The sequence below is a fragment of the Neofelis nebulosa genome, chromosome 10 (genome assembly GCF_028018385.1).
Source record: "Neofelis nebulosa isolate mNeoNeb1 chromosome 10, mNeoNeb1.pri, whole genome shotgun sequence".
NCBI lineage: Eukaryota > Metazoa > Chordata > Mammalia > Carnivora > Felidae > Neofelis > Neofelis nebulosa.
The window spans coordinates 114,755,565-114,778,504 of NC_080791.1; the positions used below are offsets into that span (position 1 = coordinate 114,755,565).

General features: G+C 66.1%; 1 protein-coding gene across 1 annotated transcript in view; it reads right to left on the reverse strand.

Moving 5' to 3' along the window:
* Positions 1-2,009: 2,009 nt before the first annotated feature.
* The window catches only part of MUC5B (mucin 5B, oligomeric mucus/gel-forming), a 33,130-nt gene continuing 12,199 nt past the window's right edge, over positions 2,010-22,940 (reverse strand). The window contains 30 exon segments of the mRNA XM_058690083.1: positions 2,010-2,852; positions 3,259-3,367; positions 3,559-3,604; positions 3,858-3,980; positions 4,111-4,197; positions 4,352-4,468; positions 4,991-5,028; positions 5,132-5,236; positions 5,522-5,702; positions 5,973-6,004; positions 6,299-6,399; positions 6,596-6,665; positions 6,733-6,908; positions 6,989-7,193; positions 7,277-7,463; positions 7,697-7,953; positions 8,788-8,959; positions 9,223-9,404; positions 9,574-12,955; positions 12,958-15,651; positions 15,654-18,356; positions 18,358-18,953; positions 19,164-19,373; positions 19,456-19,499; positions 19,580-19,724; positions 19,827-19,860; positions 19,862-19,956; positions 20,473-20,629; positions 21,407-21,646; positions 22,083-22,262. Of these exon segments, the coding sequence (XP_058546066.1) occupies positions 2,648-2,852; positions 3,259-3,367; positions 3,559-3,604; positions 3,858-3,980; positions 4,111-4,197; positions 4,352-4,468; positions 4,991-5,028; positions 5,132-5,236; positions 5,522-5,702; positions 5,973-6,004; positions 6,299-6,399; positions 6,596-6,665; positions 6,733-6,908; positions 6,989-7,193; positions 7,277-7,463; positions 7,697-7,953; positions 8,788-8,959; positions 9,223-9,404; positions 9,574-12,955; positions 12,958-15,651; positions 15,654-18,356; positions 18,358-18,953; positions 19,164-19,373; positions 19,456-19,499; positions 19,580-19,724; positions 19,827-19,860; positions 19,862-19,956; positions 20,473-20,629; positions 21,407-21,646; positions 22,083-22,262 (12,873 nt within the window). The 3' untranslated portion in view covers positions 2,010-2,647.

The window sequence follows — 22,940 nt, forward strand, 5'->3', positions numbered from 1 at the left end:
TCTGCCTGTTGGTTAGGTCCCGCACGGGGCCTGGTGAGATGCCAGCCTTCTGAGTCCCGGCTTGTTGAAAATGCCGTGTTTTCATTATCGCTTTTAGATGAGAGTTTACTCGAGTGTGGAGTCCAGCATTCAAAGGCAGTTTCCGTCGTGCTGGTCCCGGTGCTGGTCCCGGTCTCCCTGGGGGGCGAGCACACGGTCTTGTCCTTCCGGCAGCTCTGAGCTTTTCTCTTTGCCTCGGGACCCTCAGACCTCACCACCTGGCCTCTTCTTTCCCGTTCCCGGCACCCCCTGAGTGCCTTCAGTTCGGAAAGGTCATCGTCATCACGTGTCTGTCCAAGTACTGCCCTGTGGCCATGGCCCCCTCTCACCACGGTGCGTCCCCCAAAACCTTTTGTCCAGGACGTCTGTCGGTTTCACTTTCTTGTTTTCAGCTCTTCTATTTTAAAATGTCTTTCTATCTCTGTCGTGGTTTTTCTGTCTGTGGGGGAAGACATGCCCACTTTTCCATCTGGAAACCAGAAATCCCTTTTCAAAAATATTTAAAGTTTAAGCAACAGTGTTTTGTCTCTATGCGCTGTGTTGGTTTTTATAGCTACCTCCTCCAGGGCCACGGTGGAGCCCTGTGGCTGACGGTGTGGACCCTGGAGTCAGATCTCCTGGACTGAGCCTGGCTTTCACCCTTACTGAAGCGAGTGTTTCCATTGCTGCGTGCCTCAGTTTCCCCACCTGTAAAGCAGGAGAAATAATGGCTCACGCTGCATCGGGTGCCACACCGCAGGAACTGCACTTCATGTACACGAGCTCTTGTCCACGGCAAGAGATGCTCATGTTCCCGGTCCCTTAGGAACATGTTTAAATTAGGTAAGAAGTACGTCTGTTTAAGGAAGAGAGTGTACCGTGGGAATGACAGGCGTTTAAGGAATGGTGTTGTTTTGCACGTGGGTTAACAAAGACTCAGGAAATCAGACCAGAAGTTCAGGGTAAGCTTTCAGAAGTTGGTCCCAGGGGTGGGCAGCAGGCCTCATTTGCTGCACGAGCCGTCTCCGGCCGGCCAGGGCCCAGGGTGACCTGCCCTGGATGGACCTCTTGAGGTGGTAGGAAAGGCCAGCAGTGGCCTTAAGAGAGCCCAGGCCCTTCTCCCTGGGCCCCAAGCCCCACCTTCCCCTGGCGTGGGGGGTAGGGGTGGGGGCATGGGAGCCACACTGAGTGCAGAGGCAGGTCATGTGACTCAGGGAGGGGGAGAGACCCTCCCACTCAGCCCCCACCAGCAGCTCCCTTTGCCTCCCCAGGTGGCAATACCCCCTGAAACCAGCTCTGCCCACTTGGGGGTCTTTCTCGTCCTTCTGGCCCAGGTAAGTGGGGCGCCTTCTGTGTCTGGTTAGCACGTCTCCTGTCTGCGCACCCCACCTGCTCCCCCGTTCTTCCCACACCCACCATGTGCACATAGAGCTCTCTGGGTAGAGCGGCAGAAAAGAAGGCAGAGATCCCTGCCCCCTGCCCCCACCTCCCTGGTGAGATGAGAAAAGAAAGGGCCCTCATAGAGCAAGTCGAGGTGGGACAGGTGCCTTGAAGAAAACACACCGAGTGAGACCCGGGCCGGGGCCAGGCCCTGCAGCAACCAGCAGCTGCCTTAGGGGTCTGGGCAGCATGGAGCACCCCTCTTCCGTGTGCACCCAGCCCACGAGGCAGCTACTGCCTGCGCTGACACGGCCCTGGGCTGCGTCCATGCTGCCAGAGGGTTTTCCAGTCTTCCGACACCAGTGAAACAGTCTCCTTATAAATCCCGTGTGTTTGAAATGATGACTCACGCCAATTCCCCACAGCCCAAGACTGACCCCGAGGGGCCTCCTTGCCCCTCACCCACCTGTCCCTCCCAGCGGGTCCGGCATGAGCCCTGGGGGTGCTATACAGCCTGAGGGGCCCTGCCTGGCCCACAGACACACGGAGGGGGGCACTCAGTTGGCAGAAAAGACTCCAGGGCCAAGACATGTACACAATGCTCAGCATTTATTTGCAAGATCGGGGTGGAGTGAGCAGAGGGAGCTCCGACGCCCCCCACCCCTGCCCGGGGCCCTCCTGTCGGCCATGGTAACCCCACGCCTGGGTCCAGACATGGGCCTGCCTGACACCGCTCCCTGGAGGCTGCCGGCCTGGCCTTGCCAGGACGGGCCTCAGCCTGAATTCTGCTGCAGGAGGTAGCCAGCAGGAATCTGTTCCCCGGGGCTTTGAGGAGCAGCGGGGGGCAGGAGGGGGGCACGCAGGCCCACAGTGCGGAGAGCAGCATGGCAGCTGATGCGCACTTTGCTATGGGGCACACCTCTGACACCAAGAAGGGGGCGAGTCCGCACGGAGCAGGCGCTTGTGTCTCAAATGAGGGGTCGGCCCTGATGGCCAGGCAGGTGGCCAAGACGTGCTGAAGGGGCTCCGAGGGCGAGGCCCCCTCCTGGAGCCCCCCTCGGGCAGGCCGTCATGGCACCATCACCTCCAGGGCGCAGGTGTTGCGAGGGCACGGGTGGAGGGTGTGCTCGGAGTCCTGCAGCAGGCTGGCCCGGCTATCCGCGGTTGGGTAGTGAGTGTTCTGGCTCCGGAGGGGGAGGGAGGGAGCTTGTGGGATGGGGTCAGAATGGCAACAGCCAGTGGTGGACCCCTAGATCGAGAAGATGGGGGTGCTGTCCTCGGGAGCCTCGGGAGCAGGGACGCAGGACGGAGCACAGCTGCACTCGTCCACGTGGGTGTAGGTGTGCTGGACCGCTGTCCCATCGGGACACTGCATGGTCACCACCTCCTCGTGAAGCCTCGTCTCCTGGCAGCAGGTGCACTGACGCTGCATGGCCTGGGCCTCCATGGAGAACCTGCAGATTTGAGTGGCCACCCTCAGGACCCGCCTCGTCCAGCCCCAGCCACCCAGCTCTTGCTTTCTCTGGGGCCTGGAGACGATGGCTCCCGCCCACTCACGGGCAGCCCTGAGCTTGTCCTCGGAGCACTGGGGGCTTCTCTGACCTGACCTGGGACAGTGCTCAGGGTCACCGAGCTCTGACCTTCTCTGGTCAGGCCCCCTCCCTTCTTGGAACCAGCTCATCAAACTAGCTGATCGGGACAAGGCCCTCCTCCCTCCAGGACCCCCCCCCCCCCCCCAGGGTCTTGAGCCAAGGTTACATCCTTCCTTCTGCTCTCCCGGCCTACTTGCTCCACCTGGCAGAAGCCAGGGCGGTCTGGGGCCGGGAGGGGGCCCTTGGGAGGGGAGCCGGCCTCGCTCACTTGGACACTCCTGGGCATGAGCCCTCGCAGAAGGTGACGTTGACCGGGGCCTGGGTGGCGCAGCCCTGGTGTCTCAGGACCGTCCTGTTGACCCGGACTTGACAGGAGTCTGGGTGGAGGGAGGAAGGGTGGTGGAGGTGCGGGAAGGGCTCTCCCCTGACCTGGGGCCGCTCCTCCCACCCTCGGGAGCCCCGTGCTCGGGGTGGGGTCCTGGGGCTAGAGGCAGCTTGGGGCAGAAATCATTGCATAGAGACTGGGAGGGGCTGGAGGGTGCGGACAGGTAGGCGGGCCTCAGCTTACCCACTTCCTCACAGGAGTAGCAGCAGCCAGTTTTCCTGAGGATGCCCTGCAGGGGTGGGGGAGACAGAGCGGGAGTGGGGGGGGCTGGGGGCTGGGCAGGAACTCCCAGGAGTAGGAGTGCGGGCGGGGCCTCTGGGGCCGAGCGTGGGCGGGCTTCCCAGGGGTGGGGCGTGGCCTCCTAGGTGGGGAGTGGGGAATCGGGTGGGCGTGGCCCTGGTGGGGGCGTGGCCTCCGGGGACGGGCGTGGGCGGGGCCCTTGGGAAGGATCTCCAGGACGCGGGCGGCCCCGGGACACACACCTTGCAGCTGGACGGGTCCGGGCAGGGCAGCGGCCTCGGGGTGAGCACGTGGAGCCCGTTCTTGGCGTCGCAGCGGTACTCCGTGCAGTTGTCCACGAGGCTGCTGACCCAGGTCTCGTTGGGCTGCAGAAATGCGATGGGGAGGGTGGAGGCCCACAGGGGAATGAATTATCTGGTGGGCTGAGAAGGGCTGAAGGGAAGTCTCCCCTGGCGGGGGGGCGGGGGGGGGGGCGGAGACCGAACCCCCTCTTACCTGGACCAGCCGGCCGTCCGGCGTGAGACACGCTGTCTGCACGCACTCCCCACAGCACTGTCCGTCCACCTTCTGGTACTGGAAGCCCTGAGGGACAGGGATGGTTACATGCTCACCCCCAGCCCCCCTCCCCAGCCCTCCTGAACCCCACCCATACCCTAAGGGCCCAGCGACCTCCTTAGCAGCCTGCCCAGGGCTGCCACCAGGCAGGCACTACCGGCGTCTGCCCAGGAGGGCGTACCTGGGGGCAGGTGGTGCTGCAGTTGTCCTCCTTACACTGCACCGTTGGGTGCTGGGTGTCCACGGACAGGCAGGTGCATGTGTGGCAGGGAGTGACCGCTGGGAAGGTTGCACCGATCTACAGTGGTTGGGGTGAGGGGAGGCAGCATTGAGGGCACTGGTAGGGGCACAGGACCGGGGCCAAGACCCTTCCTTGCTGCTGGCTGGGCGGCAGGAAGGGAAGGCCTACAGAAAGTGGTTTCTTTGTTCTTCAAATAGAATTCTGCATGTACCCCCTGGCTGAGCATAGACCGGGGCAGAGGCAGGGAAGGCAGGCAGGCTGGAGGGGGCTGGGAGGGCATGGTCCTACCCCAGCCCTCTTGCTGTGATGAGGCTCCTGGGAGACCCTGAACCTAAGCTCTCAGAGGCAGGCATTCAGCCCATGGCCCTCCCAGGCCCTCGGCAGACAGTGCCGCCCCTGTGTCCCCCTCCTTCATGTCTCCACTAGGCTCTACAGGACCCAGAGCCCCATGCTTATCTGCTCTCAAGCAGGAGGCTGCGGGCAGGGCTGGGCCTGTCCAGATGAGGGGTGGAGGTCCCCTAGCCGAGGTGCGGAGCCCAGGGCCCCACCCACTGCCCCCTGGCGCAGCAGAGCCCTTACCCCATAGGCGGTGCCATTGTAGGTGCACAGCTTAGGTCCTGGAAGGAAAGGGAGGGCTGAGCACCTGCCCAGGTGTTAGGGGGAAAGTGCTCACCCTCTGCCGCCCGAGCCCCACCCCAGAGAATCCCCAGCACAGCTCACGGCAGCTGAAGGTGGGGCAGCAGTCGCCCTCCTCCTGGGTGGCCACCAGCTCCTCTCCCGGCACACATTTGGGCGGGCTCTGGGGGCAGGTGGTCGTGTTGCAGACTGTGGGAGAGTCGGGGCGCGGTCAGGGGCACCCCTGCAGCTCCCCTTTTCTGGCTGTGCCAGCTCACAGTCTAGGGGAGTTTCTTGCAACAGTCATATTTTTTTCCTGGGGGTTGAATCTTCTGAGTTCCTGCTGGGTCCCCTCGCTGTACCCAGCCACACCAGAAGCCACCAGCCTCATTTTAGGTAGAAAAATGAAGCACCAAGAGGCCCACCAACTGGTCCACCAACTGGCCCCCTCCTCGGCCCTCCTCACCCTGTGGCCAATGGGGACACGGGGCTCACCGCACAGCGTCTCCAGGCAGCACGGCTTGTCAGCCACAGGCCTGGTCACAGTCACCAGGCCCGCCCGGCTGCACTGCAGGGGCCGGTCCTGGGCTTCGCACAGCACGGGCGTGCACCGCACGGACAGGGAGCCCTCGTGACACAAGCAGTCCTGGCAGTTGCTGACCCACCGCTCCCCGGGCTGGAAGAGACCAGTCAGGGTCCCTGGAGACTCCCAGACGGTGCCCTGGCTCTTGGGCTGCAGCCCTCAGTGTGGTCATGCCAGCCTTTGGCCTCCCGCTCAAGCTGCTGTCTCTGCAGCAGCCCGGGTGACGGATGTGTCGCACACCGGGGGGGCACCCCACGCCAGCCCCCCACAGGGCTGCCCGGGCAGAGCAGGGTGCTCTGAGATGGGGCTTTCCCTCCCATTGCTCAGGCGAGGGGGCAGGTAGCTGGGGGACAGAATACTCACAGATTTGGGAAACCCGTCTGGTCCCACACAGCCTGCAAGGGGAGAAGGAAGGGGAAGATCACTGGGGGTGCTGGGTTCCAGACCCAGTGGGCAGAGACCACAGGCCCTGGGACATGTCCTTGCGGGCCTGGCTGCCCCCACCCCCAGCAGAGGCCTCTTCTTCCCGCTGGGGACACAATTCCCTGGGGAACTCGGTGTCACGGCCATACTGCGCCCTCTGTGGAGTGAGCACCCAGGAGGGACGGTCCTGGACTGGCGTCTTCCCACCCCAGAGCTCCCCCTGCAGCCCTGTAGCTCAGGTCAGGGCAGCCACGGCGGGTGCTTACCGCACTCCCGCACGCAGACGTTTGTGTGCGTGTTGAAGAGGGTGTGTCCATCCGGGCAGAAGCAGCCTTCCGCCAGCCCCTTGCCCACCTCGCTCTGGTGCCTGCAAGGAGAGGAGGGCATTTCTAGGACTCTTGATCCACATGAGTGCAGTCCGAGGGGCGAGGGCCGAGGGCAGGGCGGGCTACTGGGGTTGGCCAGCTGCCCGGGGCCACTCGGGAGCGAAGGCTCAGAGATCGGGGTGGGGGAAGGGAGCCCCAGGCCCTTTGGGGCCCCTGGACCTCGCAGGCAGGCTTTACCTGGAGTCGCAGGACGCAGGCTGTGCGGGGCCACACGGCTGGTACACCTTGCCGGACGGACAGGTGAAATCTGGGGACGGAGACAGGTGTCAGGTGGGCCCAGGAGGCCAGAGCCCCCAGGGGCCGCCCCGACTCACGGCACAGCCCGCCGGTGGCGTTGCGCCAGCTGCTGCACACGCCCTGGGCACGGCAGAGTGCTGCGTAGGCCCCCAGGCTCTTGCAGGGCGCCTGGCGGTCGGCTCGGCAGCCATCACTGACGCAGGAGCTGAAGAACGGGCCCGGCGGGATGAGGTCGTGGCACTCTGCGAAGACCCTGTGGGCAGGGGCGGTCAGAGGCCGGGGCAGAGAGTAGGTCCCTGTCCCAGGACCACCAAACCCAGAGGAGAGACTCACGGGCTCAGCAACAGCTCGCAGAGAGGTGCTGGGGGGCATGGGGAGGAGGTGGGCGTGGCGGGTACCGGGGGCTGGGGGGTGGGTGCCCCGCAGTCCTCCCTGCTGCTCTCTTGGACCAGCCAGGTACGGGCCATGTCTTGGCAGGTGGAGGCGGTGGTGCCGTCTGGCCGGCGGCAGTCGTCTGTCTGGCTGTTGGTGCAGGTGCCTGGGGAGGCGGGGCAGCAGGGTCACCGTCTTGTCCTTGCCCCTCTCCCCACCTGTGCTGAGGCGGCTGTGGCCCCCACTCACCGCACTGGCCCTCCGTGTTGTGGCTGAAGTGGGTGTAGGGCAGCCGGACCTGGAAGACGTGTCCGTCGAAGCTGACGCTGACATCAAGGGCAGGAATGTCCATGCCCATCGAGGTGCTGCCTGTCACGGACACACTCACGCCGTTCTTTGCAAAGCCCGGGCTCACTTGCTTTCGGTCAAACAATATCTGAGGACATATCGGGGGTGGGGGATCCATGATCGGGTGGTGGGGCAGCAGGGCCTGCCTTGGAGGCTCTCCCTCCCGGGTGCTGGGGCCCCAAGTCCTTGGGGGAGTCCCAGCTGGCTGCGTTCGGGCCCCCGGGGCGTCATGGCACGCCCTTTGCCCTTCCAGAGGCCCCTCCGGGGGCTGACCTCCAGGCCTGCAGGCCTTCCCCGGTGATGCAGGGCAGGGCCACTCACCAGGGGCTCCTCCTGCCCGTTGGCGCCGGTGCTGGTGGTGAGGATGACCTCCGTGGACTTATAGCGGGCGCTGAGGGCACGGGGACACTGGGCAGTGGCTGAGGTGGCCCCACAGTAGTAGTTGTGCATGTAGATGCTGAGGTTCCCGTGGCGCGGGCGGATCTCCCGCATGAGCACGTGGGTGCAGTTGTCCACGAAGGAGTAGGAGGTGCCGTCAAAGGTGTTGTAGTGAGAGTTACCCCAGCCGCTGCACAAGCCTGCGGGACATGGGCAGTCCCCTCACCCCAAAAGTGCCACCTGGGGGAGCCACTCAACTGCCCTGGGCCTTGGCTGCCTCTTTTTTAATTTTTTTTTTTAATGTTTATTTATTATTGACAGACCTGAGCAGGGGAGGGGCAGAGAGAGGGGGAGACACAGAATCCGAAGCAGGCTCCAGGCTCTGAGATGTTCAGCACAGAGCCCGACGCGGGGCTCGAACTCACAAACCGCGAGATCATGACCTGAGCCGAAGTCGGACACTCAACCGACTGAGCCCCGCAGGCGCCCCTCGGCTGCCTTTTTTATAAAATGGGCGAGTGGGCTGGGTGGTGGCCCTGAAGGATAAGGACATGTCCCCAGAGCCTGAGAATGGACCCTTGTTTGGGGAAAGGGTCTTCATGTCAGTAATTACGTTAAGGATCTAGAGGATACCATCCCGGATTACCAGGGTCGCTCTAGCCCAGTGATAAGTGTCCTTGTAAAGAAAGGAGTGGCCACAGGAAGGCCGAGTCACGGCTGGAGGCCCGTGGCCACAAGCCTAGGGATGCCTGGAGCCCCCAAGGCCGACAAGGCAGGGAGGGCCCTCCCTGCAGCCTCAGGCATTCCTGGTGTTGTGACCCAGTGTGCGGTCCTCACTTCTCCCGGAACCTGCCGTCCAGGTGTCCAGGGCCCAGGCCGGAAGTGCTCCCAGACGGCAGCTCCGTGAAAGATGCCCGGAAACCCCGGGGACAACGGCGCGGCTGCTGCTCCCGTGTGCACACCCACCCCCCGTTCAGGAGCCCCTTCTGTGTGGGGGGGGCTCCCTGCACACCCCCCGGCCCCACCCAGCTTACACTCGCACTCAAAACGGAAGTCACACGGCTCGCTCCCTTGCCACACTCTGACTGGCCGACGCCCATTCACGCAGCTCACACTGGCCGCTGACTTCCGCTCCAGAAGCACCATGCGGTTGTTGCCTTCACACCGGGCCACCGTGCAGTCCGGCAGGGTCCAGGACTCGTTCACCTGGGAGACAGCGGGTACGGTGCTCACCGGCTGGGGGCCACGGGACCTGCCACGTGGCCCTGCCACAGCCTCGGGTCCCTCGTTGCCCAGGGCAGGCCCCGTGTCCCGGGCCAGCCCCAATCCTTGGCGCCTTCCTCCGGCGCGACCCGCGGAGGGGTGAGCGGGGGCCACCCACAGCCCCAAGCAGGGCAGGGCTCAGCCCCCAGTTGGTTGCCCACCCCCAGGCACACAGCAAAAAAAGGACGCACAGGCAGGAAGCGCACCTGTCGGGGAGGGACGAGGAGGTCGCAGGGAGGAGCTGCGGAGGAGGGGGACAGGGGGGCCGAGGATGCTGGGGGTGAGGAGGTGGGGCAGGTGCCCTGGAAGCGGTCGATGTCGCAGCGCTGGTTGCAGATGGCAGAGAAGTGGCAGCCCGCACCGTCCGTCTTGTTGTAGACCACATCCCCTGTAGAGGAGAAAATCACCAAGGGGATCACGCCAAGTTTAGCTCAGGAGAAGGTGGGGCTTGGGCGGCACCACCTGAGTCCCAGGAGGCACACGGAGGGGCCCCAGAGACCCAGGGTCTGCGTGCCCGGGGTGGACAGTTGGAAGGAACCAGGGGCCTCCTCACTCACCGGGAGAGAAGAGCTGCCCATATGCCTGGCAGAAGCAGCCGGTGGTGAAGTGTGTGCTGCTGGATGCTGGGGGCCTCGGGGTGGTGACCACGGAAGTGGACGAGGTCCACACCGTGACAGGCAGGGATGTGGAGGCGGCCGGGGAGGGGCCCCGGGCGGTGCTCAGCGGGGAGCTGGTGGCCTCGGTCGTGGGGGGCGGTAAGGAGGCCCTGGTGCTGGACGTGGCCCCGGCGGTGCTGGGCACGGTGCCGGGGAGGCCGGACGAGGTCTCGGTGCGCCACGTCGGGGACGCACTGACCCGGGTGCCGGGCGGGGAGCGGGAGACAGTGGTGGGCGTGGTGGTGGGCATCGCCGAGGTACGGGAGGTCTCCGGGGACGGGGAGGGGGCCGCGGTGGTGGCGGGCGGGGTGGCGCAGTGGCTGTAGTCCTCACAGCAGAGCAGTCGCACGTGGAAGTTGTGGCAGTAGGGCAGGGGCCCCGGCTGCTCGCGGTTGCGGCACACCAGCCCAAAGCTCACGTTGCACTGGACCACCTGCCCCACCTCCTCCAGGGGCACATCGGGCACCTTCTCTGATCGGCACTCGATGTCCCGGGGCCGGTCACAGAAGACGTGCCCGGCCAAGCGCCAGACCGCGAAGGTCTCGAAGTCCCCGCCGTCGGGGCCCGGTATGGGGTAGTCCTCGTCGAACCAGTCTGTCCACGAGCACCGTGGCCTGCAGCCCGGGGAGGACGAGGGGACCAGCGTGTGCCTTGTGGAGCCGGGCCGCGAGGCTGTGGAGAGCGGTGTGGTCCTGGAGGTGGGCCTGCTGGGCCGGGACCAGGGGGTGGTCCGCCCACTGGAGGTCACCACAGGGACCGTGGTGGGTGCGTGGGCTGAGGTGGGCTTGCTCGTCGTCGTGGGGATGCCCGGAGAGGAGGAGGGGCTGGGGCTGGAGACCCTCTCTGTGATCCTGGCAGAGGGAGGAAGCGTCTGGCCGGTGGCCACAGAGAGTCTCTGGGTGGTCTGGGGGGAGGAGGGACCTGGCTGGGAGGTGGGGACAGTGACCCTCCGGGTGGTCCCAGAGGAAGGGGGAAGGGTCTGGGTGGTCCTGGGGGAGGAAGGAACTGTCTGGGAGGTGGGGACAGTGACCCTCCGGGTGGTCCCAGAAGAAGGAGGGGCCTGGGTGGTCCTGGGGGAAGAAGGAAGGATCTGGGTCGTCCCAGAAGAAGGAGGAAGGGTCTGGGTGGTCCAAGAGGAGGAGGGACCTGGCTGGGAGGTGGGGACAGAGACCCTCTGGGTGGTCCTTTGGGAGGAAGGAAAGATCTGGGTGGTCCCAGAGGAAACAGAAAGGCTCTGGGTGGTCCCAGGGGAAGTAAAAAGGGTCTGGGTGGTCCCAGGGGAAGAAGGAATTGTCTGCATGGTCCCAGGGGAAGGAGGAAGGGTCTGGGTGGTGGGGACAGTGACCCTCTGGGTCGTGGCAGGGGAAGAGGGGTGCGTGGCCGTCGTCTGTGGCCCAGGAACCTGCGATGACATTTGTCCTGTGCTGCTGCTGCTGCTGCTGGTGGGCTCAGGGACCGCAGAGCTGGCACAGTGGCTGTAGTCCTCACAGCAGAGCACGCGGATGTGGTAGTTGAGGCAAGTCTGGCCTCCTCTCTGCCGGTTGTTCCTGCAGATGAGTCCGTAGTTGACGTCACATCGTAGCACCTGGCCCAGCTGCTCCAAGGGCACGTCCGGGAAGAGGACGGCCTGGCACTCGATGGCCTCGGGATCCGCGCAGAGCTGGCCGCCCGTGTCCTGGATGTGGTAGTAGGTCTCAATGTCGCCCCCGAAGCGGCCGGGCAGGGGCTGGTCACTGTCCAGCCAGCCCGTCCAGCGGCAGGCAGGCTGGCACGGGAAGGTGGCCGCGGTGTGGCCCGTGCTGGGCGCTGTAGGACCGGGGGTCGTTGGGGACCAGGCGGTGGTACTGGCAGCCAGTGTGGGGGTCGGACCCGGGCTGGTGGCCCGGGGGGTCATCGTAGTGGTGGCCAGGGTGCTGGGACAGTGGCTGTAGTCGTCACAGCAGAGCACGCGGATGTGGTAGTTGAGGCACATCTTGAACCGGCCAACCTGGTCACGATTGTGGCACACCAGACCCTCGTCCAGCCTGCACTGCACCACCTGGCCCAGCTCCTGCAGGGGCACATCGGGCAGCAGCTCGGCCCGACACTCCAGGTCCAGGGGCCGCTTGCAGATGGCTTTGCCGGCCGCCCGGATGTTGGCATACGTCTCAAAGTCCCCACCAGAGGCCCCTGGCACCGGATAGCTCTCGTCTAGCCAATCCGTCCAGGCACAGCGAGGCTCGCAGGCCGTGGACCCGACTGCTGGTGACGTGGCCGTGGAGGGGCCCGGGGTGGTGCTCAGCGGGGAGCTGGTGGCCTCGGTCGTGGGGGGCGGTAAGGAGGCCCTGGTGCTGGACGTGGCCCCGGCGGTGCTGGGCACGGTGCCGGGGAGGCCGGACGAGGTCTCGGTGTGCCACGTCGGGGACGCACTGACCCGGGTGCCGGGCGGGGAGCGGGAGACAGTGGTGGGCGTGGTGGTGGGCATCGCCGAGGTACGGGAGGTCTCCGGGGACGGGGAGGGGGCCGCGGTGGTGGCGGGCGGGGTGGCGCAGTGGCTGTAGTCCTCACAGCAGAGCAGTCGCGCGTGGAAGTTGTGGCAGTAGGGCAGGGGCCCCGGCTGCTCGCGGTTGCGGCACACCAGCCCAAAGCTCACGTTGCACTGGACCACCTGCCCCACGTCCTCCAGGGGCATATCGGGCACCTTCTCTGATCGGCACTCGATGTCCCAGGGCCGGTCACAGAAGACGTGCCCGGCCAATCGCCAGACCTCGAAGGTCTCGAAGTCCCCACCGTCGGGGCCCGGTATGGGGTAGTCCTCGTCGAACCAGTCTGTCCACGAGCACCGTGGCCTGCAGCCCGGGGAGGACGAGGGGACCAGCGTGTGCCTTGTGGAGCCGGGCCGCGAGGCTGTGGAGAGCGGTGTGGTCCTGGAGGTGGGCCTGCTGGGCCGGGACCAGGGGGTGGTCCGCCCACTGGAGGTCACCACAGGGACCGTGGTGGGTGCGTGGGCTGAGGTGGGCTTGCTCGTCGTCGTGGGGATGCCCGGAGAGGAGGAGGGGCTGGGGCTGGAGACCCTCTCTGTGATCCTGGCAGAGGGAGGAAGCGTCTGGCCGGTGGCCACAGAGAGTCTCTGGGTGGTCTGAGGGGAGGAGGGACCTGGCTGGGAGGTGGGGACAGAGACCCTCTGGGTGGTCCTTTGGGAGGAAGGAAAGATCTGGGTGGTCCCAGAGGAAACAGAAAGGCTCTGGGTGGTCCCAGGGGAAGTAAAAAGGGTCTGGGTGGTCCCAGGGGAAGAAGGAATTGTCTGCATGGTCCCAGGGGAAGGAGGAACGGTCTGGGTGGTCCCAGGGGAGGTAAAAAGGGTGTGGGTGGTCCCAGGGGAAGAAGGAAGGGTGTGGGTGGTCCCAGGGGAAGTAAAAAGGGTGTGGGTGGTCCCACGGGAAGAAGGAAGGGTCTGGGTGGTCCCAGAGGAAGAAGGAATGGTCTGGGTAGTCCCAGAGGAAGAAAGAAGGGTCTGGGTGGTCCCAGGGGAGGTAAAAAGGGTGTGGGTGGTCCCAGGGGAAGAAGGAAGGGTCTGAGTCGTCCCAGAGAAAGGAGGAGGGGTCTGGGTGGTCCCAGAGGAAGAAGGAAGGGTCTGGGTGGTCTCAGGGGAGGTAAAAAGGGTGTGGGTGGTCCCACGGGAAGAAGGAAGGGTCTGGGTGGTCCCAGAGGAAGAAGGAAGGGTCTGGGTGGTCCCAGGGGAGGTAAAAAGGGTGTGGGTGGTCCCAGGGGAAGAAGGAAGGGTCTGAGTCGTCCCAGAGAAAGGAGGAGGGGTCTGGGTGGTCCCAGGGAAGTAAAAAGGGTCTGGGTGGTCCCAGGGGAAGAAGGAATTGTCTGCATGGTCCCAGGGGAAGGAGGAAGGGTCTGGGTGGTGGGGACAGTGACCCTCTGGGTCGTGGCAGGGGAAGAGGGGTGCGTGGCCGTCGTCTGTGGCCCAGGAACCTGCGATGACATTTGTCCTGTGCTGCTGCTGCTGCTGCTGGTGGGCTCAGGGACCGCAGAGCTGGCACAGTGGCTGTAGTCCTCACAGCAGAGCACGCGGATGTGGTAGTTGAGGCAAGTCTGGCCTCCTCTCTGCCGGTTGTTCCTGCAGATGAGTCCGTAGTTGACGTCACATCGTAGCACCTGGCCCAGCTGCTCCAAGGGCACGTCCGGGAAGAGGACGGCCTGGCACTCGATGGCCTCAGGATCCGCGCAGAGCTGGCCGCCCGTGTCCTGGATGTGGTAGTAGGTCTCAATGTCGCCCCCGAAGCGGCCGGGCAGGGGCTGGTCACTGTCCAGCCAGCCCGTCCAGCGGCAGGCAGGCTGGCACGGGAAGGTGGCCGCGGTGTGGCCCGTGCTGGGCGCTGTAGGACCGGGGGTCGTTGGGGACCAGGCGGTGGTACTGGCAGCCAGTGTGGGGGTCGGACCCGGGCTGGTGGCCCGGGGGGTCATCGTAGTGGTGGCCAGGGTGCTGGGACAGTGGCTGTAGTCGTCACAGCAGAGCACGCGGATGTGGTAGTTGAGGCACATCTTGAACCGGCCAACCTGGTCACGATTGTGGCACACCAGACCCTCGTCCAGCCTGCACTGCACCACCTGGCCCAGCTCCTGCAGGGGCACATCGGGCAGCAGCTCGGCCCGACACTCCAGGTCCAGGGGCCGCTTGCAGATGGCTTTGCCGGCCGCCCGGATGTTGGCATACGTCTCAAAGTCCCCACCAGAGGCCCCTGGCACCGGATAGCTCTCGTCTAGCCAATCCGTCCAGGCACAGCGAGGCTCGCAGGCCGTGGACCCGACTGCTGGTGACGTGGCCGTGGAGGGGCCCGGGGTGGTGCTCAGCGGGGAGCTGGTGGCCTCGGTCGTGGGGGGCGGTAAGGAGGCCCTGGTGCTGGACGTGGCCCCGGCGGTGCTGGGCACGGTGCCGGGGAGGCCGGACGAGGTCTCGGTGTGCCACGTCGGGGACGCACTGACCCGGGTGCCGGGCGGGGAGCGGGAGACAGTGGTGGGCGTGGTGGTGGGCATCGCCGAGGTACGGGAGGTCTCCGGGGACGGGGAGGGGGCCGCGGTGGTGGCGGGCGGGGTGGCGCAGTGGCTGTAGTCCTCACAGCAGAGCAGTCGCGCGTGGAAGTTGTGGCAGTAGGGCAGGGGCCCCGGCTGCTCGCGGTTGCGGCACACCAGCCCAAAGCTCACGTTGCACTGGACCACCTGCCCCACGTCCTCCAGGGGCATATCGGGCACCTTCTCTGATCGGCACTCGATGTCCCAGGGCCGGTCACAGAAGACGTGCCCGGCCAATCGCCAGACCTCGAAGGTCTCGAAGTCCCCGCCGTCGGGGCCCGGTATGGGGTAGTCCTCGTCGAACCAGTCTGTCCACGAGCACCGTGGCCTGCAGCCCGGGGAGGACGAGGGGACCAGCGTGTGCCTTGTGGAGCCGGGCCGCGAGGCTGTGGAGAGCGGTGTGGTCCTGGAGGTGGGCCTGCTGGGCCGGGACCAGGGGGTGGTCCGCCCACTGGAGGTCACCACAGGGACCGTGGTGGGTGCGTGGGCTGAGGTGGGCTTGCTCGTCGTCGTGGGGATGCCCGGAGAGGAGGAGGGGCTGGGGCTGGAGACCCTCTCTGTGATCCTGGCAGAGGGAGGAAGCGTCTGGCCGGTGGCCACAGAGAGTCTCTGGGTGGTCTGAGGGGAGGAGGGACCTGGCTGGAAGGTGGGGACAGTGACCCTCTGGGTGGTCCCAGAGGAAGGGGGAAGGGTCTGGGTGGTCCTGGGGGAGGAAGGAACTGTCTGGGAGGTGGGGACAGTGACCCTCCGGGTGGTTCCAGAAGAAGGAGGGGTCTGGGTGGTCCTGGGGGAAGAAGGAAGGATCTGGGTGGTCCCAGACAAAGGAGGAAGGGTCTGGGTGGTCCAAGAGGAGGAGGGACCTGGCTGGGAGGTGGGGACAGAGACCCTCTGGGTGGTCTCTTGGGAGGAAGGAAGGATCTGGGTAGTCCCAGAGGAAACAGAAAGGCTCTGGGTGGTCCCAGGGGAAGAAGGAAGGGTCTGGTGGTCCCAGAGGAAGGAGGAGGGGTCTGGGTGGTCCCAGAGGAAGGAGGAAGGGTTTTGGTGGTCCCAGGGGAAGAAGGAAGTGTCTGGGTGGTCCCAGAGGAAGGAGGAAGGGTTTTGGTGGTCCCAGGGGAAGAAGGAAGTGTCTGGGTGGTCCCAGAGGAAGGAGGAAGGGTTTTGGTGGTGCCAGGGGAAGAAGGAAGCATCTGGGTGGTCCCAGAGGAAGGCAGAGGGGTCTGGGTGGTCCCAGAGGAAGGAGGAAGGGTTTTGGTGGTCCCAGAGGAAGGAGGAAGGGTCTGGGTGGTGGGGACAGTGACCCTCTGGGTCGTGGCAGGGGAAGAGGGGTGCGTGGCCGTCGTCTGTGGCCCAGGAACCTGCGATGACATTTGTCCTGTGCTGCTGCTGCTGGTGGTGGGCTCAGGGACCGCAGAGCTGGCACAGTGGCTGTAGTCCTCACAGCAGAGCAATCGCACGTGGAAGTTGTGGCAGTAGGGCAGGGGCCCCGGCTGCTCACGGTTGCGGCACACCAGCCCAAAGCTCACATTGCACTGGACCACCTGCCCCACGTCCTCCAGGGGCACATCGGGCACCTTCTCTGATCGGCACTCGATGTCCTGGGGCCGGTCACAGAAGACGTGCCCGGCCAAGCGCCAGACCGCGAAGGTCTCGAAGTCCCCACCGTCGGGGCCCGGTATGGGGTAGTCCTCGTCGAACCAGTCTGTCCACGAGCACCGTGGCCTGCAGCCCGGGGAGGACGAGGGGACCAGCGTGTGCCTTGTGGAGCCGGGCCGCGAGGCTGTGGAGAGCGATGTGGTCCTGGAGGTGGGCCTGCTGGGCCGGGACCAGGGGGTGGTCCGCCCACTGGAGGTCACCACAGGGACCGTGGTGGGTGCGTGGGCTGAGGTGGGCTTGCTCGTCGTCGTGGGGATGCCCGGAGAGGAGGAGGGGCTGGGGCTGGAGACCCTCTCTGTGATCCTGGCAGAGGGAGGAAGCGTCTGGCCGGTGGCCACAGAGAGTCTCTGGGTGGTCTGGGGGGAGGAGGGACCTGGCTGGGAGGTGGGGACAGTGACCCTCCGGGTGGTCCCAGAGGAAGGGGGAAGGGTCTGGGTGGTCCTGGGGGAGGAAGGAACTGTCTGGGAGGTGGGGACAGTGACCCTCCAGGTGGTCCCAGAAGAAGGAGGGGTCTGGGTGGTCCTGGGGGAAGAAGGAAGGATCTGGGTGGTCCCCCCAGACAAAGGAGGAAGGGTCTGGGTGGTCCCGGGGGAGGAAGGACCTGTCTGGGAGGTGGGGACAGTGACCATCGGGGTGTTCCTGGGGGAAGAGGTCTGGGACCGGGTTACTGCTGTGGTGGGGGCCCCTGGTCCCCGTGACGTCACAGCCCCAGCGGCAGTGCTGCTGGTGCTGGGAGCCGCGGAGCTGGGGCAGTGGGGGGAGGGCTGGCAGCAGAGCGCCCGGACGTTATAGTTGAAGCACATGTTGAACTGGCCCTTCTGGTCCGCGTTCCTACAGACCAGCCCTGTCTGCAGGCTGCAGCTGATCACCTGCCCGATCTGGTCGACGCTGACCTCGGGGTAGCTCTCTGCCCGGCACTGTACGTCCTTGGGCTCCCGGCACAGCTTGCCCCCGGCGGCCCTGATGTTGTCGAAGGTCTCCATGTCCCCGCCCTCCACCCCTGAGGTCGGGAAGTCCACGTCAAACCAGTCTGTCCACTCGCACTGGGGCTGACAGCCCGTCGTGCCCTGGCCGGTGGTGGGCCCGGTTCCCGGGGTTCCCGGCGACGTCTTTGTCGTTGGCGCGGTCGTCTCTGCGGACGGTGGGCTGACGGTGCCGGTGCCGGTTGCGCCCGCTGCTCTTGTGACGGTGGGAGCCGCGTGGGTTGGTGTCGTCCCTGACGCCGGGGTGGATCCCGTCGAGGGGCGCCACGGGGTCCCCCGCGGGCTCGTCCGAGGCCACGGCCCGGCGGTGGTGGCGGGCCCCGCGCAGTGGTCGCGGCTGCAGCAGAGCACACGGATCCTGTAGTTGTAGCACATCTTGAACAGGCCCGCCTGCTCCTCGTTCCTGCACACCAGGCCGAAGCTGGGGTCGCAGTGCACGTGCTGGCCCAGCTCCGCGGGGCTCCTGCCGGGGAAGATCTCGGCCTGGCACTCGATGTCCTCCGGCTGCTCGCACACGGCCCCTCCCGCCCTCCTGATCTTGTCATACGACTCAACGTCCCCCCCGGCCTCCTCGGACTTGGGGTAGTCCTCATCGAACCACCGTGTCCACCGACACCGGGGCTGACAGGCGGTGGTGGCCGAGGCCGAGGAGCTGCTTAGTGTCCGGGTCCCTGTCGTGGTTGTGGCCCCCGTGGACTGGAAGGTGGGGGCCAGCGTGGACTGGACGGTGGGGGCCGCCGTGGACTGGAAGGTGGGGGCCAGCGTGGACAGGATGGTGGGGGCCCCCGTGGACTGGAAGGTGGGGGCCAGCGTGGACAGGACGGTGGGGGCCCCCGTGGACTGGAAGGTGGGGGCCAGCGTGGACTGGACGGTGGGGGCCGCCGTGGACTGGAAGGTGGGGGCCAGGGTGGACTGGACGGTGGGGGCCGCCGTGGACTGGAAGGTGGGGGCCAGCGTGGACTGGATGGTGGGGGCCCCCGTGGACTGGAAGGTGGGGACCCCCGTGGACTGGAAGGTGGGGGCCTCCGTGGACTGGACGGTGGGGGCCGCCGTGGACTGGAAGGTGGGGGCCCGCGTGGACTGGATGGTGGGGGGCCCCCGTGGACTGGAAGGTGGGGACCCCCGTGGACTGGACGGTGGGGGCCCGTGTGGACTGGACGGTGGGGGCCTCCGTGGACTGGACGGTGGGCGCCGCCGTGGACTGGAAGGTGGGGCCAGACAGGGAGCTGACTGGTGGCTGCTGGGTGGTGGCACCAGGGGAGGTGCCACAGGGCACGTGGTCACAGCAGAGGACTTGCAGCTCGTAGTTGTAGCATAGCTGGTGGCTCTGCTCACCGTTGAGGCAAGTCAGCCCCCGGGCCACGTCACACTCCACTTTCTGGCCCAGAAGCTGCAGCGGGATGTGGGGGAATTTCTGTGCCCGGCACTCAATGGCCACTGGGGCTGGGCAGACCTCATGGCCCCTCTGCCTCAGGTTCACAAACGTCTCAAAGTCTCCACCTGCCAGGCCAGGCTCTGGATGGCTGCTGTCATGCCAGCCGGACCAATAGCACACTTCTCGCACACACACGGTGGAGGAGGTGGGGACTGAGCCTGTGGGCGGGAGGCAGGAACGTCGTCAGCCTCCTCTGCACGCCCGCCAGCCGTGCCCAGGAGGAGAGGTGACCCAGGCCGTCCCTCACACCCAGGACGCCTGCACTGACCTGCCGCTTGTGTTCCCTCACCACCCAGACTGTTGCCCAGACTCCGGGGTTTGGGAGAGGGAGGCAGGACCGGCAGGGTGTCCTCCAGGCTTACCTGTTGTGGAGAGGTAAGTGGTGGGCGACTTCACGGTGGTGGTGAAGGTGAAGGGTGTCGTGGACGGGGTTCCGGGACATTCCACGGCCCTCCGAATGACGGTCCCATTGCTTCCACAGATGGCGATCAAACAGGCACCGAGCCCGTCGGTCGTGTTGTAGATGACGTCCTCGAAATGGTAGGTCCTGCCCTCGTAGGTGCAGGTGCAGGCTGGCAGACAGGGTAGGCGCAGGGCTGACTTGGAGACCCCAGCCCCCAGGCCCTAGCCCCGCGTGGCACCCCTCACCCTTACCTTCGAGGCTGTGCGTGCACCGGAGGCCGCCGGCCGTGCATTCACTAGGGAGGGGAGAGGAGAGAGCTGAGGGCCAGCCGCACCGGGCCGGCAGCCCCCCGCCCCGGCTCCCCCGCCCACTCACCAGCTCTGGCAGTTCTCTGCCGTGGGGACCCTCGTGCCCACGTCATGGTAGTTCCCGTCCTCATCGTAGCAGCCGCACTGGGCCACGCACTTCATCTGGTCCTCGTTGAAGAACGGCTCGCTGGGCGGGCACTTTGGATAGCAGCCTGGGCAGGGGCGGGGCGGGCAGGAGACTCACCCTCGTGGCCAGGTGGTGGCTGCTGCCCCGGGGCGGCCAGCCCGCCACCCACGCACGACCCTGCCCTCACCTTCCAGGCCCGGCAGGTCGGTCAGGCAGCGGCCCGCTCGGGTTCCGGCAGGTCCTCATGCAGGGCGCGCCGCACGGCTGGTAGTGCCACTCGCACTGGCCCTCGCGGTTGTAGTAGTCGCAGAACAAGGCTGCAGGTGAGGGGGCCGACTCAGCGGGCCGGCTCCGGCCAGAGAGAGCCACCAGCGGCCCCAGGCGGGGCGCCGCCCTGGCAACGACGGCCTCCAGGGCCACCCGGGCTCCCCCCGCACCCCGACCTTCGACCAAGCCCCGTCCGTCCCCTGTGCCTCCCGCATGGGGCCTCGGGGGGTGTGGGCCCCAAATGCCCGTGACCGGACGCAGCCGCGGGTCCCCTGGCTCCTCGGGGGTGCCGCCTGTCAGGGTGGGGGACTCCGGCCGGGGCGGCTGCCCACTACGCTCCCCTCCGGCCCGGTTCTAGGCGGGCGGGGTGGGGGAGCAGGGCCCTGCTGACCCCTCTGGGTTCCGGAACATTCTCCCGTCTGTCCATCGGTGACACCCCTCCCCATTTCACGTTCCTTTCCGACACCCGCCGCCCCCCTCCGCGGGCGACCAGCCTTAAGCGCGCAGCGTGTCGCTCCCTGGGCTGGGGGCCCGCCCTGCCCCGACGCCACATCCCGTGAACTCACGGCAGATGTCCGGGGTCCGCCAGGACACGCACACGCCCACATCGCGGCAGGCCTGGGCGTAGGCGGCCACGGCCGTGCAGAGACACTCACAGTCGCCCCCGGAGTCACAGGCACACGTGTCGCCCACGCAGGCCTCGTAATACTTGGTGGAGTCGACCTGGGGCAGAGGGTGGTAGGTCTGCTCAACAGGCAGTCAGGGGACCGCCAGCCCTACCCCGGCAGAGGGACCATCTGATCTTGGCATCCCACATCTGCAGTCTGAGACCTGTGACTCCCACCCACCTGGGCACCTTCACCCACGCCCCGGCCAGCCTGCCCCTCTGTGCCCCTCACCCCTCACCTCTGCTCACATCACACTTAACCACAGACAGCCCTCCCCGTGGCTGTGTCGCGACCCTGCCTGTCTCCTCGGGGTGAGGGGGCGGGCCCCCAACCACACTCCTCCCTTGAGCAGCAGAGCCCAGAGTGAACCCAAGACACGTTTGCCACCAGACCGTTTCCTCCTAAGCGGCCTGCGAGTCACGTCCTGGATCGTGAGACCGTGCTCGTGAGTGACGAGAACTCGAGTTCTCATTAAAGTCACAGGAAGGACTTTGGGGAAGAGTCTCCAAGACCGACCCCAGTCCTCAGTACTGGTGAAGCCCGGCAGGCCAGGGAATGTGGGTAGGACAGGGAGGTGACACCGGGGGTCTGTATGGCTCACAACCCCGCTTCTAGGGGAATGGGCCTGAGGGGTCAAGGAAAGCTGTGGGATGCTCTGGGTCGGGACCCCTGGGCAGGGCTTGGGGCACACCGTTTGGACCTCCCACCTGGTGTGCACCCACATCAAGACCGAGCTCAGAGGCCCAGGCCAGACCCAGCCCTGACCAGGAGGGAAGGAGGCAGCCCGACCCTCCAGCCCCCGAGGCCAGAGCGCCCGCTTCGCACAGCCCACCTGAGAATGGCAGGCGGCGAAGGTGGCGCTGTTGAGGACGCTGCACTGCTTCTGGGCCCAGGACTTGCGGTGCGGGTTGGCGGTGCAGGCGTCCCTGGGGGCCGGGGCGTCGGCGCAGGACGGGGAGAATTTCCAGCTGTTGCCAAACTCCAGGGCGTTGCCCACCACGGACTGGCTCCGCGTGGTGAAGTCATTGACGGCGTTGTCGTCAAAGTTCCCGCACAGCCCGCAGACCCGGCCCTGCACACGGGGGGGGGGGGGGGGGGGGGGGGGCAGGCAGCATGGGTGTTGGGGCTGCAGGGGGCAGCCCGAGGGAGCGGCGCATAGCCCAGGGGTGACTGCCTGACGGCTGGTGTCCCCAGGGAGTGCCCGGGGAACCTGCAGGCGGATGGGGTGCACGGTGGGTCCTATGGCAAGCGGGCAGGTGGGCAGCCAGATGAACAGGTGGGCAGGTGGGCAAGCAGGCCCGGTGGGCGTGGGGGGACCAGAGAGCAGAGAATGGCTTTCTAACCAGGACTCTGTCAGTCGGTCCCTTGGGTCTCAACACCTGCCTTTTCAGAAGTTGGCATTGTGAGTGGACCGGCCCCAGCCCTCCGTGGATTGTCAGCGGCCAGACGGTCCCTTCTGGGCCAGATCTGTCCCTGCCAGAGGGGGTCCCCAGCCCGCCCACTCTCACCTTGTAGCCCTGCTGTAGTCGGATGAACACGCTGGTCTTTCGGTCCCAGGACACCACCACGCCACTGCGGGTCTCGACAGTCAGGTAGACGCCCGTGTACCGGACCTTGTACGGCAGGTCTCCGCCCGGCCCCCTCTGCACCACCTTGTGGGTGCCCTCACGCAGGATCAGCTCATAGTTCTGCAGAGGGGCACACGGAGGTGGTGGCAGCCGGGACGGAGGGGCCGGCCCGGGGGCCACAGGTACTCAGGGGCCCTCGGCACAGGGCTGGTGAGCTCCTGACTGTCAGCAAACACCAGGCGAGAGGCCAAGCCGACTGGGCTGGGAGGCCGCTTAGAAAGCCAGGGCCACGGTAAGCAGGGGTGCACGGGTCCCAGAGGGAGTCTGCAGGACTGGCCACCCCAACTCGCTGGCCTCTGAGTGAGGCGACCCTGCTCATGCTCTTACCACCCTGTGGGGGAGACGTCCCCCGCCAGCAGTGCGCCTCTCTGCCAGGTGAACTCTGACCTCCCTCTGCTGGAACTGGGCACCCTGATGTGGTGGGCTGAACGCAGGCCCCCAAAAAGGTGTGTCCACATCCTGACCCCTGAAACCCGTGAATGTGACCTTATTTGGAAGGAGGGTCTTTGCAGGTGTCAGCGACGGATGAGCTCATCTGGGACTTAGGGCGAGCCTCAGTCCAACCACAGGTGTCCGTGTGGGAGAAGAGAGGGGCAGACAGGTGGGGGAGGGGCAGTGGAGCCCAGGAGCTTGCGGGGGGAGGGGGGGGTGTGGTCTCGGCCCTGGGACACCTGCATGGCAGAGTCCTGGCGTCACAACCAAGAGAATGAATTTCTCTGGTTTCGGGTCCGGGCTGTG